This window comes from Cimex lectularius, unplaced genomic scaffold (assembly GCF_000648675.2).
Source record: "Cimex lectularius strain Harlan isolate CLEC.00 unplaced genomic scaffold, Clec_2.1 scaffold51, whole genome shotgun sequence".
Taxonomy (NCBI): domain Eukaryota; kingdom Metazoa; phylum Arthropoda; class Insecta; order Hemiptera; family Cimicidae; genus Cimex; species Cimex lectularius.
In genome coordinates this window covers 1,650,449-1,665,571 of record NW_019392674.1, presented here as the reverse complement: position 1 = coordinate 1,665,571, position 15,123 = coordinate 1,650,449, and the positions used below count along the sequence as shown (strand labels likewise).

The 15,123-nt window shown below is 34.4% G+C and overlaps 1 protein-coding gene across 3 annotated transcripts in view; it reads left to right on the top strand.

Moving 5' to 3' along the window:
- LOC106662312 (neural cell adhesion molecule 1-like) overlaps nt 1-13,136 on the top strand; it is a 489,063-nt gene extending 475,927 nt beyond the window's left edge. For all 3 annotated transcript variants that reach the window (XM_014386331.2, XM_014386329.2, XM_024225418.1), the window contains one exon: nt 8,749-13,136. In XM_014386331.2, coding sequence (XP_014241817.1) covers nt 8,749-8,861 — 113 coding nt within the window. In that variant the 3' untranslated portion in view covers nt 8,862-13,136. The remainder of the gene's footprint in view (nt 1-8,748) is intronic.
- Nucleotides 13,137-15,123: the final 1,987 nt, after the last annotated feature.

The following is a 15,123-nucleotide window of genomic DNA, read 5'->3' as shown; positions in this document are numbered from 1 at the left end:
AAGAGAAACTTCTGAAATTGAAGCCAAAAAAATAATTTACATAAAAAATTGAGTAGAACTGTATATCGTTGGATGCGTAAATAGAGATAGAGAAAAATGAAAGACAGCACTTAAGAATGCCAATCAAGAAAAGAAAAGAAAGACAGAACGTAATGAAGCGACAAGGTTGGTAACAGATAAAAAAAAGGGAGAAAGATAATTGGAAAACTATATAGACGAACAAAGAAAGTAAAAACAGTTAAAGACATTATATCGAAAAACACTGGCAAGAAATAAATAGATATAGTAAACGTGACAAAAGTAACATAATTATTATAGATTTGGTGAGATGTAGACAAAAAGGGTGTAATAATATGAGATAGTGAAAAAGGAAAGTTTAAAATTTCATTTTTAAAAATTAATTTCAATATTGATATATGAAATAACCATTTGTACAATTAATTCATTATATTTCTCTTTTTTAATTTATTGCGGTTGAGTAGGACTTTTTTCCTGTTAATAGTTAAAGAGAGGAAAAGCGAGTGTTCAGTTGTTTATCACCAGACAAAGTGATAAGACTCCAAGCAAATCTACTGCGTGCCGTCCATTACCTGCTGGAGCATTTTTCCCACTCAGCCTTTGGAATAAAAATTAGACTGTAAGAAAAATGAGAGGTTTCCCATTTTTCACGCTCCGTTTTGTCAGCCAGGGCAGGGTTAATTTTAGTGTTTTTCCCCTCGCGGCTTCACGGCTGCCTGAGATGAGGAAGGTGAACAATTTCTTTTTAAATTAAAATCCTCTGAGAAAACACGGAAGAGCCATTTTTAATTTTTGAGTATAATTTGTAAACATAATGTAAATTGTTACGAATTATAATCAATTATGACACAAAAAAATTACATACATAAATTGTATCTATGTATCTCTTGTAAAAGGTCATACATTTTATATAAAAAATGGTAAATACAGCACAAGCCTTTGTGTGTGTGTGTGTGTGTGTGTGTGTGTGTGTGTGTGTGTGTGTGTGTGTGTGTGTGTGTGTGTGTGTGTGACTATATATAAATATAAATATATTGTAGTTAATTTATAATTATAATAAAATGTATATTTCGCAGCCTATGGTAAATCCATGGAGTGTTTTACCGTCCATTGTATTCTGGATCATTTGTGAGTGGCGTGGCGTTAAGGTTATAAGAAGGGTGAGGCGATGTTTGAACTGTGCTGGATCAAACGCAAACGAAAGGCAGAAGGGTTGTATCGTTGCGTCACCATAGTTGATGAAAGCAAAGTATTTTTTATTTTAAAACTCAATACACTCTTATCGTCAATCTTGTGAGTAAACCTGCAAGTGTCTGCCATTTGCAAGCTACATCTCGCAAAATCCTTTTTGGTGTATTCTAGTTTCAATTTTTTAATTCTTGTTTTTCACAATCATTCAGCTGTTACACCGACTGTTTCATTCGGTTTTATTGCGAGGTTGATCTATTCAGAAATATTCATTCTTGTAAGTATCGGGCGTCTGATCTTGGATTGACTAAGTGCGGAGTTGTCTAAGAGGACGGTGCCATTTAATGCCCCGATTGTGACCCATAATCCGCATGCAGTTAATCCCCGGCTTAAGCTCTCGAGGAGTTCATCATCGACCGCTGAAGGGTGAACTGGCCCGAGTTCATCTCGAAGGCTGGCGTTCCCAAGATTAAAATATCTAAACCGAAACCATCAACCCCACGGATTTTTTCAGATTGTCTTTATATTCCAACGTTATTTGAGAAAACAGCACGGAAAATATATCTGTCTGTTTTGTCTGTCGATGTTTTTGATGGATAAAGCATGTTCTTTTCCTTTTCAATTTGTGCAATCAGTATGTATCTATTGAGAAAAACTGGGACTGGAACAACGGTTGCTGGCTCTCCTGAAGATATAAAACTGTCAAAATAGAAACGTATTGTAAATAGCTCATTACACATATATGCAGTTAGTACACATGGCATTAAAAATTAATAAACTTAAAAAAATTTATGGTCGTAGAGTGCTGTATTCCTGTGAGCTGTTATTAATTTATGAATTCGAGTTGAATGTGTTGGATTTGTATTTTTTTAATTTTATAATATGTCCATTTTTTTGTCTTACAATAATTTCAAACGAGCCTGTATTCTGTATTGTTGAAGTGAATTGCGCAGTTTAATTTTCCATCTTTTTTCCCAAATAGACTTTTACTTTGAATATACTTTTTATCTGTCTTTATATATTTTTCTCTTACTTGTCCTTTTATCTGACTAGAATAATGGACTAAATGTTTTATTTCAAGAGTTTAAAATTATGTTTGTATTTATTCCTAATTTGTCAATTAGTTAGTTAAATTCTACGTTTCTTCCATTATGTATATGAATGTGGTCCATTTCCTCATAATTTTATGTTACCGTTGTGTTTTCATGTATTCCTATTGTTTATTATTTTTTTGATTGTGTTTGTGTTGTTGATATTGTGTGCTATATTTTTTATATTGTTGTTAGTTCGTTTTTTTCTTTCTTATTGATTATTAGAGCTTTATTTAGTCTTTCGGTCATTATTTTATAGCTTCATTTTGTGTCCAATTTTGGCAGTTCACTCAGTTTTGTCTTTTCTGTTAGGAACTTTTGGTTTTTTGGTCGGGCTGATGTACAGTGTTTGCAATGTTTAGCTCAAGTAAGTTTATACTGTTCTGTAGTGAATATCATGTTCTGTAAAGACATCAGGTTCTGCTGTTATGACGAGTATTTTGCGGTAAATCTGGGAAAGTATTTTTGTATAAGCTCTTATTAAATATAGTTTTGCTATTACGACTGAGGTAAGTTTGCCCAATACCAGTTTGTCTTTGTGTCTGTTGTAGATTTAACCCTTCTTTGTTTTTTTCTCAAAAAATGCACAACCTTTAAGGTAATTTAAGACATTACTCAGTTCTTCTTCACTAATTTATTTAGTTGCCATATTCGCCTTTCTGAAGAGGCTGTACCGTTTTCTGGCCAAACTTCATGCTCCGATGTCTCTGCTTCGTCATGAAAGAGGCAGTTGCCGGAATAAACACCTATTGTTTTCTCTAGCAACTGCCTGCTAGTGAGAGATAGCTTTTTGTTTTCCTGGTTGAGATGATAAAAAAATTCTTTGACTGTCTTGCATCTGGTGAATTTATCCAATGGGAGGTCATTTCTTTCTCCCTTCTTTGTTTAGTTTCGCTCTTAGCATTCCTTAGAGCATGCCAATTTGCGGTCCAAGGGTAGAAGGCCTACCCCTGTTTTTGCCAGCTTGTAAGCCTGTTCATTTTCTTCAATCACCTCGTATCCTGGCACCCATATTAGGGTTACCTGATTACCTTTTCCCAGCAGCTGGAGATATGTTAGAGAGTGTTTACTTTCAGCGAAGTGCATGTCAGAACACGCACGATGTCGTCAGAATCATTTGAGCGTTCAAACCAGTTTGATTGTTTCGTGCGTTCTAACGTTTTTATCTATACAGTTTTAATATTTCACCATGGATGTAGATAAACTGGTCAGTCTTGTTTTTGAGAATCATGTTTGTGGAACATGATCGACAAAAAATATCACAACAAAGATATTTCTCGTCCAAAGTGGAAGAAGATTGCTCAAGAAATCGACACTAGCAATAAACCATATTTGGTTAGTGGTTATAATTGCCTGTATTAATTATTCTAATGAATATTTCTTTTTATTTAAGGTTCTTGGTGGAGGCGAAAAATTAGTGTCACGAGCGGGATTCGAACCCATTACCATTCAATACGCCACTGCTCTAACCACTTGAGCTATTGTGACTTCCATCACGTCTGACACCAACTCATCTTAACCTACAACTTTTCGAATTTTCCCCCTTTTGTCCATTTTTCAAATTTCATTTTAATTAATATGGTCAATTATGACCGTTAAACATACATTGATTAACATGCATTTTTTTAAGGGACTAGCATTAAGTTTGAAACTCTCCCTTTTCGTCTCTTGTGGAAAATAAGTGTAACATGCCCTGTTTTCCCACCACCTACCAACAATAGCTTAATCAACGGACTTTCAAGAAAATAAAACTATTAAGTTCGTGTGGTGATTACTGACCGTTAATCGATATTTATTTAGAAATCGTGAGATGCGGTCTGGTGTGATGTAGGTTTCAGAAAAACATTTTCGTTATCGTGCCAACGTTTCGATCTTTATTGAGATCATCTTCAGGGCCTGGGATTTACAAACATTGTTTACATATAACAATTACATTTTGGATGTGGAAAAGTGAATTTGTAAAATGCAAAATATATTTTTTTATATATTCAAATTTTTTTATATATTCATCTATATAATCCTGAAAGAATAATTTGGCCGAACCATCACCAACACATTTTTTCCCTTCGTCGGCTCTTTTCACCTTAAAGAAGCCGACGCCTTATACAAAAATGTCTTTTCTACACCGACTTCCTTCCCCACCCCTTCAAAATCCAACGTATATAAACACAAAATAGCAAAATCGCACTGGCACTCTCGACACGACACGTAAGAATGGCGCAATTACACAGAAAACAAACACTTTGAGTGAGTAGAAATACTTTGATTGAATATATAAAAAAATATATTTTGCATTGTATAAATTCACTTTTCCACATCCAAAATGTAATTGTTATATGTAAAATGTTTGTAAATCCCAGGCCCTGAAGATGATCTCAATAAGGATCGAAACGTTGGCATCAGACCCCATTTCACAATTTCTTTTTAAAAAAAAAACATTAAAAAAATCTATTAAGTTCGTCCATTTTGCTGGGAAGCAGAAATGTACTGACTATTAAAAAATGCGCACAATGTAGCCACCTTGTTCTGACGAGGAATTCGGACATACTCCTCAGAACAAAATTTCATCAGAATTCGCATCCATCGTAGCCTTAGGCATTCCTAGAGGAGCTAAACGCCAATCAGAGTTTCTTGGGTATGGAAATAGGTCTGTTTACCTTTTATTCCTTTTGAAATATTTCTAGAGCAGTTTTATTGCATAGATTTCATCTTGGACTATTGAAGTGGAGCCTGGAGGTATCGCTAGGTCGTAATTTGAGCTTTGACTCCTGTCTATTCCATGTTCCATTTTATGTCCATCTGTGTATCATAATAAGGTCCCTCTATGAGTTATTTTATTATTTTTTTAGGAGGATTTTTATATCTTCAAATATCTTTTGTTGCTATTTGTTTTTGGAAGGATCTGCCAAAGTTTTATTTTAGTAACATTTTGTTAGACATTTTTATCACTAATTTTACTTATTTTTACTATTTAATTTTTTACCAAGATACTTTCTGCACTTTTCTAAGATCTATGCTCTGGATGTTTGTATGAAATGGTGACAATCCTAGTGCCTCTTCCATTCCTGCAGTAAGGCAAGTATGGGTAAAGGGTGGCTTATGTAAAATGGGATTAGTTTTATTGTTATAATTGTTACGCATTTGATATGTTCGATTGGGAATTTTAAGCAGTACAAGTGTTTTTAATTAAAGATGTGTTTTAAGTACAATTGTATATTTCACATGTACAATAATTATTATAACGTTGTTTCAATTCCCCAACAGAAAGTTAATTAGAGTTATTAGAGAGCTCTTATGAATATTAAAATATTTTTCAATTATTTCTATATGAAATAGTCAAGTATCAATTGCCCGAGGCAATACAATTTTAAATGACAATTATTAATTTTGCTTTTAAAGTAAATTGAAAACGGAGAGTCTCGCTTTTTTAATGACCACAATGTTTTTCATGTCCTTCACCAAAATAACTAAATAAACTCGCCATGAGGGCTCAGTAAATTGGAACAAGGTAACAAAAAAATATCGTTAATATGATTAAATAGGGAGAAGGGGGCAAAGAATGGAAATCTGAATAAAAATAAATGAGGCTTATCACATCGTCACCTTTCTAACAAGCGTCGGGTCTGGTAACAAGAATATTGAAAGTCGTAACAAGAACACGTTCGTTATCGTTTGATTTTTCAATCGTCGTAAATAACAAGGTTAAAGGAGGGACATCCGTCGGATGGGAAAATTCGATTAGCCGCTCCGACAGGGGCAAAACCTGTTGATTAAATTTAAAACAAGTGGCATCAAGATTTGAACTTTAACCGGACCAAATGAACAGCAGAGGGCTTTCAGCCATCAGAATTGTCCCCACTCGGTTAATAAAGAGCCGGCCACTTATAAAGCCTGACCTAGTTTCTCACTCCCGGCGGAATTGTTTTGTTATCAAGCAAAATGCGGGTCCTGTTCTAGCTTTAGTTCTTCAAATCAGAGAATCGAGCAATCACGACATAATTGCTTCACACAAATTGGAATTATTCCGTTAAGATTGAAAGAAGTTCTACCGATTCAGTTTAAAAAATCCAGTTTCATTCTACACAAACCAAAAAATTTCACTAGTTAATTAAATTTTAGAACAACAGATTTCCATGGCACCTATAGATTCTAATTATACTAAAGGACCAACCTTAAATTTTAAGGTATTCATATTTTGCATACCAAAAATAGGTTTGGTTATAAAAATAAGGCATAAAAAGAAAATGTTTAACACCTAATTCTAAAAAAGAAATATTAAGTAAAAAACGAAAGAACAAAAAAATCAAAAAGATAAAAATGTAAAAACCAAATAATGCAACCTCTGGCACGAATTACCCATTAAACACCTTTGCAATCCTACGAAAATATTTTTGGTAAAATCCAGGATTTCTTTCACATTTATCAAGAAAAGCCGTTTCCAATTCTTCTAGAGTGTTAGGACGTGGGATTCGCAGTCGTCACTTAAGATGGTTCAAATGTGTTCAATTGCGTTCAAATCTGAACATCGTGCTGGCCCCAAGCACTCAATTCCAACCTCAATGAGGTAGTCATAGTGCTCTATGGGCATGGAAGTATCCTACATTAGCAAAAACCTATAACCGATGTGAGGGGCAAAAGCACTTCATGTTCTTTGATTAAGTCTGGTAAGTACCGCTCTTCCTCGTACAACGACCAATTCGGGGACCACCCCAGAACATCAATGCCACCTGAGGAACCGTACAGCATGGGGCGTACCTTTCTCCCAAACATCTTCATATTTAATTACGTCCATCTGATGATTTGAGGCCAACTCTTACTTCATATATAAAGAGAACTCTTTCCTCATTTTCCTATGCCCAATTCCCATGCGAATTGAAACCTGGCCATTTTTTGAGCTGTGGTAAGAAAAGGGTGCCCTAAGGGTTATTTTTGTTGAACCTTCTTCTTACAGTCCTGGAGGAAATGGAAACATTTCGGGCTTGTTTTGACAAATTTTTTTTATCTCATTTCTCGTAATGCAACGGTTTCGTAGTGTCTGATGACGGATGAATCTGTCGTCTATCTGTCCCTGTTTCTCTGAAGCGCCGAAGAACCCTTACATCGTCGAGTGAATTATATTCAGTCCCCTGGCGAATTCGACCTGGCTTTATCCTTTTTCCAATAATGTTATGACTCTGACACTGTCATATTCAAATGCCTGACTGGAGCCATTGAAAAAGGGTTAAGAATAAGAATAATATCAAATGAAATCGAAGGAAAAAGATTAACGATTAATATTTAGATGTAGCAGAATGAAAGGGCATAATGCTACTTGTGTAAATGGGATTAATTAGTGCAAATGTAAACAAATCTTTACTATTCATTTTGACTACGATAGTTACTAATTTTTTTACGAGGGTTCGCAACAGCAGAGGTGATATCAACCCTCGTGGTGCCGGTGTTTTTGAAAAAAAGCCCATTTGTAAGTATGTCGGGTTCGAATGCAGGGCCGCTGGATTCGAACCCTGGATCTTTACCTTACACTGATGTGCGACGTGTCAACGCCTAAACCGTTGGTAGCTGCTAATTAGCTTGACTAATGTAAAAAAAGAATGTGAGTAGGAACTATCTTTTTAAAAAGGAATAAGATAATGGATTTAATTTTAAACTTAAAAAAAAAGTGTATGGTGCTTTAAATTTCTATATCAGTGTATATTCACACTATGGCGCACAGTACAGCCAAGATTAGAGCCATCAGCAAGCAGTAGGTATCCCAAAAAGCCCAAATCGGACAGCCGATGTAATTTGTTTCTAAATACAAAAATTAACGTATTTTTAGGAATAAGGATTTAAAAATTGTCATTGTGCTAGATCTTATCAAACTGGGATATACCAGGTATTGGATTAGATACAGATCAGGTGCGACTTAGCTTGTAGATGGCAAGAACTCTTAGTTTATCGCAATTGATGATTAGAATGTATTAACTTTTAAAATATAAAGGGGATGATGCCACGATACAACGCTCCTGCCTTTTATTCGCATTTGACCTTCGGATATTTTGCCTCTCCCTGCTTATAACCCTGACGTTTCTCCACATTTGCTTTAAAGAACGGTTGGAACAACTACGTTGATTTGAACTGAACGAGTAGTTTTAAAGATAATGACTTATTGAATTAAAATAGAAAATTTCCGCTAAGTGTTTAATATTTTATTAACACTGAGATTTCGAGGTGTAGTGATGTTTGGCAAATAATATCTAAAAACAAATAACAAACTAATACGTTGCTTCAAATGAAAAATAGTTAAATGTACTGAATTTTTGAATATTCTTTTGGAAAGCAATATCCCGCAGACTTTTTCGCAATTTAAAATTGTTATCTTGTAACTAAAATTGCTGTTTTTTGACCTTAGTTTTGCCCAGTCAGTGATTGTTTTGGTTTTTTATTTAAGATGTGTAATTTTTTGTTACAGGTGACAAGATGGCTGCCATTTCTCGTCGGAAGTCATCCTCTTCAGGTCCAATAATTTCAGCAGCAGTCTGGTACATCCTGCTTCCGCTCATGCTTTCCTCGATCGCTGCGTAAGGCGACAGCTGCGGCGAAAACGAATCGCCAGCGCCCTGTCCCCGTAAAAACCCGTTTGACCTCTTAAAATTATTTATCTCTCGTAAGAAATTAAATAAAAATCCACTCCCCCGATCCCACCCTACATGAAAATCACTTAAACTTAATGCAATTAACATAGTCCCCTGTCTTGTACATAGTAATCCCCTGAAATTATTAAAACTTAGATGAAAATTCAATTAATAAAAAAATATAAGGTGGTTAGTAAAAATTTCCATTATAAAATTTATCGTGTGGATGGGACTTGTTTTCCTCCTGTGTATTTTCTGTTCGTATCCCGTTTAAAACTTGTGTAAATCGGCACGTGTAAAAGCGTTTATATTTTCAAGAAGAGCTTAAAATATAACAAATCAAAAAGAGAAACAAAGAGAGCGAAAAATTGTAAATATTTATGAATGGGTCGAGATAAAGCGATGAAACATGTATTGTAATTAATTAGATATAATATGGTATAAGGTAAATTGTAAATATTTGTGTAAGAATCGAACGCCCTTCGAAAACGGTTATACAACGCAGACTGAGTGATAAAAGTCGAAATCGTACGCACTACTCGAGCTAACAACGTCTAATGCGTAAAATGATACGCCCGACTAATATATGGAAAGAGTAATGGAACATAAAGCCGTAACCATAAGATTTTATACAAGCACATTTCATAAGCTCAAGTTGTCGTTTATGTTCAATTTGCAACTTGATAATCCGTTTTATTCCCAGCCCACGATTGAAAGTAACATTATAATACAAGCAAATATTAATATATGTTTCGTATTAAATATCAAATACATTATATCATAACTATAGTAACATATACAAAAACAACAAACAAACAAAAAGCTTTATCATTTTAAGTTTTATCAAGTTTCAGAAACAAAAGGCAAACACAAAGGTGAAATTCGTTCTCTTTTTCATATTATTTATTTGGCATAAGAGTTCAGTAGAAGTCATACAAGAAGTTCGGAGCTTCGGTTTTACGTAAAGTTTAATTATGAAGTGACAATAAGCTGACGCAAGAAATAAAGTCGTACCCGCTCTTTGTTATGTAGCATTGTTTATGTTCGGCAGCCTTATTTCCCCTTGGCTGAGAACATTCTCGTTTCTCCATAATTCATCGGCTCGAGTTACAGTTATACACGGGGGTGGCTTAGCATTGCGCTAACTCTAAATTTTCGGTGGAAATTTTAAATTTGTAAAAGACCTCCGAGACCTTGGATGTACCGTCGGAGCACGAACTGGTATACCAGTACCTCGTCGGAATTATTAACGGACGACACATCGAAGTTGTCGCTGCGTTTCGCCTCTTACATTTTTACCTCAAAAACTAAAATCAAAATCAACCCCGCCAAAAAAGTGTTATAAATCGCTCAATTAAAACAAAGCTTTGATGGTGATCTCAGCGAGTAATATTACATTTAAATTGCAAATCGGTTTTCTGAGATTTCAAATTTTAGGCTTTACAGTTTATGTATATAAATTAAATTAAAACCACTCTGTATTTGAGAACTGTTGATTTAATAAACAACATCACATTTCGATTGGTTTAAACAAATACAATATAGACAATTAAATTTATAATTGTATAAGCATATTCGACGTTATTAGATTAGATTATGATAGAATGTATTTGTTTGTTTGTCTCGTTTGCATAATATTAGTCAATATAATTTAAATAATTAGGTTATATTACAACATGGGAAATTTAAATCCTATTATGCAAAGGATTGTTCTATTAGTTAAAAAAATTGAAAAGTGTTAGAAGAAATTTACTAAAAATATAAAAAATAAAATATTTATTGATAAACTAATATATTAATTTTTGCATAAATACCATCAGAAATGCATAAAAGAATTGATGCAGTAGTCAAATGATAATTTTTATATATAATTTTTTTTTTTTAATTTGTACCCTACCTTTATTATATTACAAATGTGATGACCAAACGTTTTATCATACGGTCACTGCGTTAACCTAGCGTTTTAACCAGGAGGACACATGCCATCGCTGGCACTCAGTGTAAGGGATTAAGCTGGAAAAAGATCCCGAGGCCATTGATTGCAACGTGGCGTGCTCTGGGGATGGGAATGTATAGAGAGGGCTCGACAGTAGGGCTAGGATGGATCGAGAGGTTGGTGTGAAAATTTGGAATCAAGAACGGAACGTTGGCTAAAGGAGTGTTCGTTGTGGACAGTGAGGACCTTTGACCAACTGTCTGAGGACTTTTGATAAAAAGGATTGGATGCCATGGCAGAACCACATAGTTCCAGTATGCCCAAATTGGTCGCACTAAATTCTTGTATAAGGGTAGTTTAGTTTTGTTACTCAAGTCAGATTTCGGTCCAAGGTCATTCATGGTTGTCCCAGTCGTTGGTTAAAGGAGATTCTACTTCAGTCTGCTGTCTAGGTACAGTCGTAACTATTTGACTTGAATGGAAGCCGGTGTCTCTTTGTTGATGTATAATGGAGGGCAAGACTGATTTCTCATTGTGAACGTACACTGAGTATATTTTTCTTCATTCAGTCTTGTCCTCTACTTTTTGCACCAGTCTTCGATAAGCTCAAGGTGTTCTTGGATTTTGGAGGTGACTTAGAAAGGATTCGGGATAGAGGATAACTTTGCGGTATCGTCCGCGTAGATGGTGATGACTTATGACGGTATTATGGTATATAGGTAGGTCAGCGGCATAAATAATATAAAAGATTGGACCAAGAATGCATTCTTGTGGAAGACCGGCAGCAAAATTATTTAACATCCGAGAACTCGTTGCCTCACCTTACTCTAAAGGTCGGTTAGGCAGGTTTTTGTGATAAGTCAATAAGTAGTGAGTAGGAAACGTGTATAAAATATGCCCTGGTCCCAGACGAGAATTCTTACATTTATATCCAGAAGTAGATAAGGCTGACTCGATAAAACAAAAAACAATTAAAAACTAAATAGGGTGTTATTATTTATTCTATGATGAATTGAGCATTGAAGTTTATGTTTGCATAATTTTGTATGTAATTTTTGTTCTTAATTTCCTGAAAAAAAATCACTATACATCCCATAGTCGAGATATATCTAGATGTTTTACATTCCTAATTGTATAAAGCTAAATTACATAGAAGATATGGAGGAATTGCCTGAAAGACAATCAAACAGTAAAGGCGCGAATGCGGTCGGCGATATTGCTCCCAGCAACAAATTTAACAGCAGTCTCGTAATTTGGTTGCGGCCTTCAAGCCCCTTAAAGCTGCAATAGATAACCCTAAGCACAACCTGTTTCTCTCCCTCTCCTCGAGCCAGCCGGCATGAAGACCTCTTGGGAAATAATATAGAAAGTGTCGGTGGAAACTTTATTCTAATCTAAACCCTTCCACTCTGTTCGGCCGGCCGTCGGAGAACAGGCCACAAGGTACAAAAAAACTTGTAAACTCTTTGTAAAAGTTTTCCCGCTTATTTTTACAGCGAGAGATGTTTAAAAACGGCTGGAGGGGGCGGGAAAGAAAAACCTTTTTCGCAAGCATTCGACAGCTTATTGTTCAGGTCAATAATATTGATGGTTATTCTATAAAACAAAACACAAAAAAACTTTAATTTTGTTTTCATTGTTTACAGTATTTTGCACAACTTTGTTAATTACTTCGCCTGATGAAAGTCCTTAATTGAAAAATTCTCCTATAAAAGCACTGAACAGTTTACTGAATTAAACACAGCCTAATGAAGTTACTAAAACGATAATTTTCAATCGTTTAGAAATTGAAAAATCAAAATTATGATAAACGGTTCATGTCCCCTTAAAAACTTGACAGTTTGCTTGACTTCGTTCCAGCAAAAGCATCATAAGTCAGTGAATTCGTAGGAAAAGGCAGTTTTGTAAAATTACTAGTTTGAAAATAGCACAATTATTTATGCTTAATCTTTCATTACATTTTTAAAACATATACATTCAAACCAAGCTAATTTCTCTGTTACTAAATTGAAAATAAAACTGAAAATTGGAAAAAATTGGCAGTGTTTGTTTGTCTGCATGGATGGGAACATGTTGAACTGATCGATACTGATGCGGTTTGCATTTCACGAATTTGCGTTTCGGCTTCACGCCATCTTCAGTGAGGAACTGGTCAATAAACCAAGCAAAAACTGACTAACTCAGTAAATGAACCGTGTCGATCAGATAAAAACATTAGTAGTTAATTAACCATTTTAAGTAAGGTTTTGGTGAAAATGAAAAGGTTAGTAACACGAGCGGGATTCGAACCCACGACCTCAATACGCCGCTGCTCTAACCAATTGAGCCATCGAGTCACGATAGAGTGGTTAGAGCAGCGGCGTATTGAGCCGAAGGTCGTGGGTTCGAACCCCGTTCGTGACACTAACTTTTTCATTTCAACCTTAATCAATCAACCTTAATTGATTGAAAGATATTAATTGGTCAAGCGGACCACGAAAACTAGTGGATTATACATAACCTACGAAAAATACAAATAATCTGTAAATAAAAATGTAAGAGAAAAAGTAAGAAAAATGGAACATATAAAATACAAATGAATGTCAAAACCGAGGGAGAATATTTAAAATTGAGTGGTGCGAGTGACCGTTAAGTAATGATTATTTGGAGATGGTGAGATGTAGTCTGGTATGAAGAAGGTTTACAAAAATATGTTCTTTATCGTGCTTTTCTTCAGACAAATCATCTAAGATAGAACATCAAATACAACCAAATTGTGAATCCATCTCCCCGAAAACCACAAAAAGGAAAATTCCTTCAATGATATGACTTAAGATAATTAAAAATACAAAAATGCTCATTAAAAGAAATTAAAGAAGTATCCTGTTTACAAAATCCATACCTGAGTATCAAAAGTAAAAATAGTGAACAGGAAGATAAAGCTGATCAGACTCAAACTAAAAAAATCTCACAGACGCACAATTTAAAAACAATTTAAAAAATTAGAATTTTTAGCATTATTAGTTGACCAGCATTTTTTTATCGCTCAATCTGTAAAATTACACAAATAAAAATTGAATTATGTACAATGTAATTTATTATTGAGTCATTAAAATTTTTTGAAAGCGCAGTTATAATTTAATAAATAATTTAGCAATAATAATAATCCATTATATTTCGTGGTTCGAATATCCATATAACTTCTTTTAATCAATTAATCTTTATGTAAGTTATTGGTTAAAATGTAAAAGTTATTGTCATGGACTGGATTCGAACCCACGACCTTTGGCTAAATACGCCGCTGCTCTACCACTTGAGCTATCGTGACTTCGATCCACACGGACAACCACTCAGTAGAGCAGCGGCATATTTATCCAAAGGTCGTGGGTTCGAATCCCGCTCGTGACACTAACTTTTTCATTTCAAACAATACCTTACATAAAGAATAATAATAATAATTATTAACATATTTTGTTTAGAAGATATTCAGTATTTGATAGAACAATAATTGGCAATTTATAGAAATCCATATTAACTAGAATGGCATAAAACACTTGACACACCTAGTCGTGGTTCATTAAAAATATATGAAATGAACATATATATTTTTACGTTTGCGATAAGACCAGGTTTGAGAGATATGATTAGCCCGTGGTAAACTTCATAAAAATTTCCGCAGCTTCTTCACTCTTTTTGAACGCCCGATTATTGTCAATCAGAATCCACTTTTCTAAGTGAAAGGTGATTTCAAGGGTGCGTGTCTGTTATTAGAACGCTTTTTGGGCCTTTACTCTTTCCACTAGGGCGTAAATCTCCATAGGTCTCAAAGAGAACTTGTATTTCTGGTTGGTAAATGCGTTTCGGACGATCGGGCTGTTGTATAAACTTTAACCGAAGGGTCTGTCTTTCTTTTATATAGTTAATAATTGTTTTAAATGTGTAATTTAAGAAAAGAACTTTCCTATGCTCTCTTCTTTAAAAAAAAATTAATATTACTTTTTCTATGTACTCGGGCTTAGACAAAATCCCTATTCCATCCCGAGAAAATTTGAATTAAGATGCTTGTTACCCTAACTCACATTTTTTCGTAAGTCGAACAAATGGAAAGGATGAGGAAAAAATAGTAACCAATCATATTTATAAAAAAAGAAATCCTATCAATGTAAATAAAACATTTTAAATTAAATGTACTTGACTCTGTACGGAGCGAGAAATCAGTTATTTTACTATGTATATAAAAATATGAAATCGCTCATTGCGTTGCCAATTTTGTTATATATAGATTTAAAAATATATA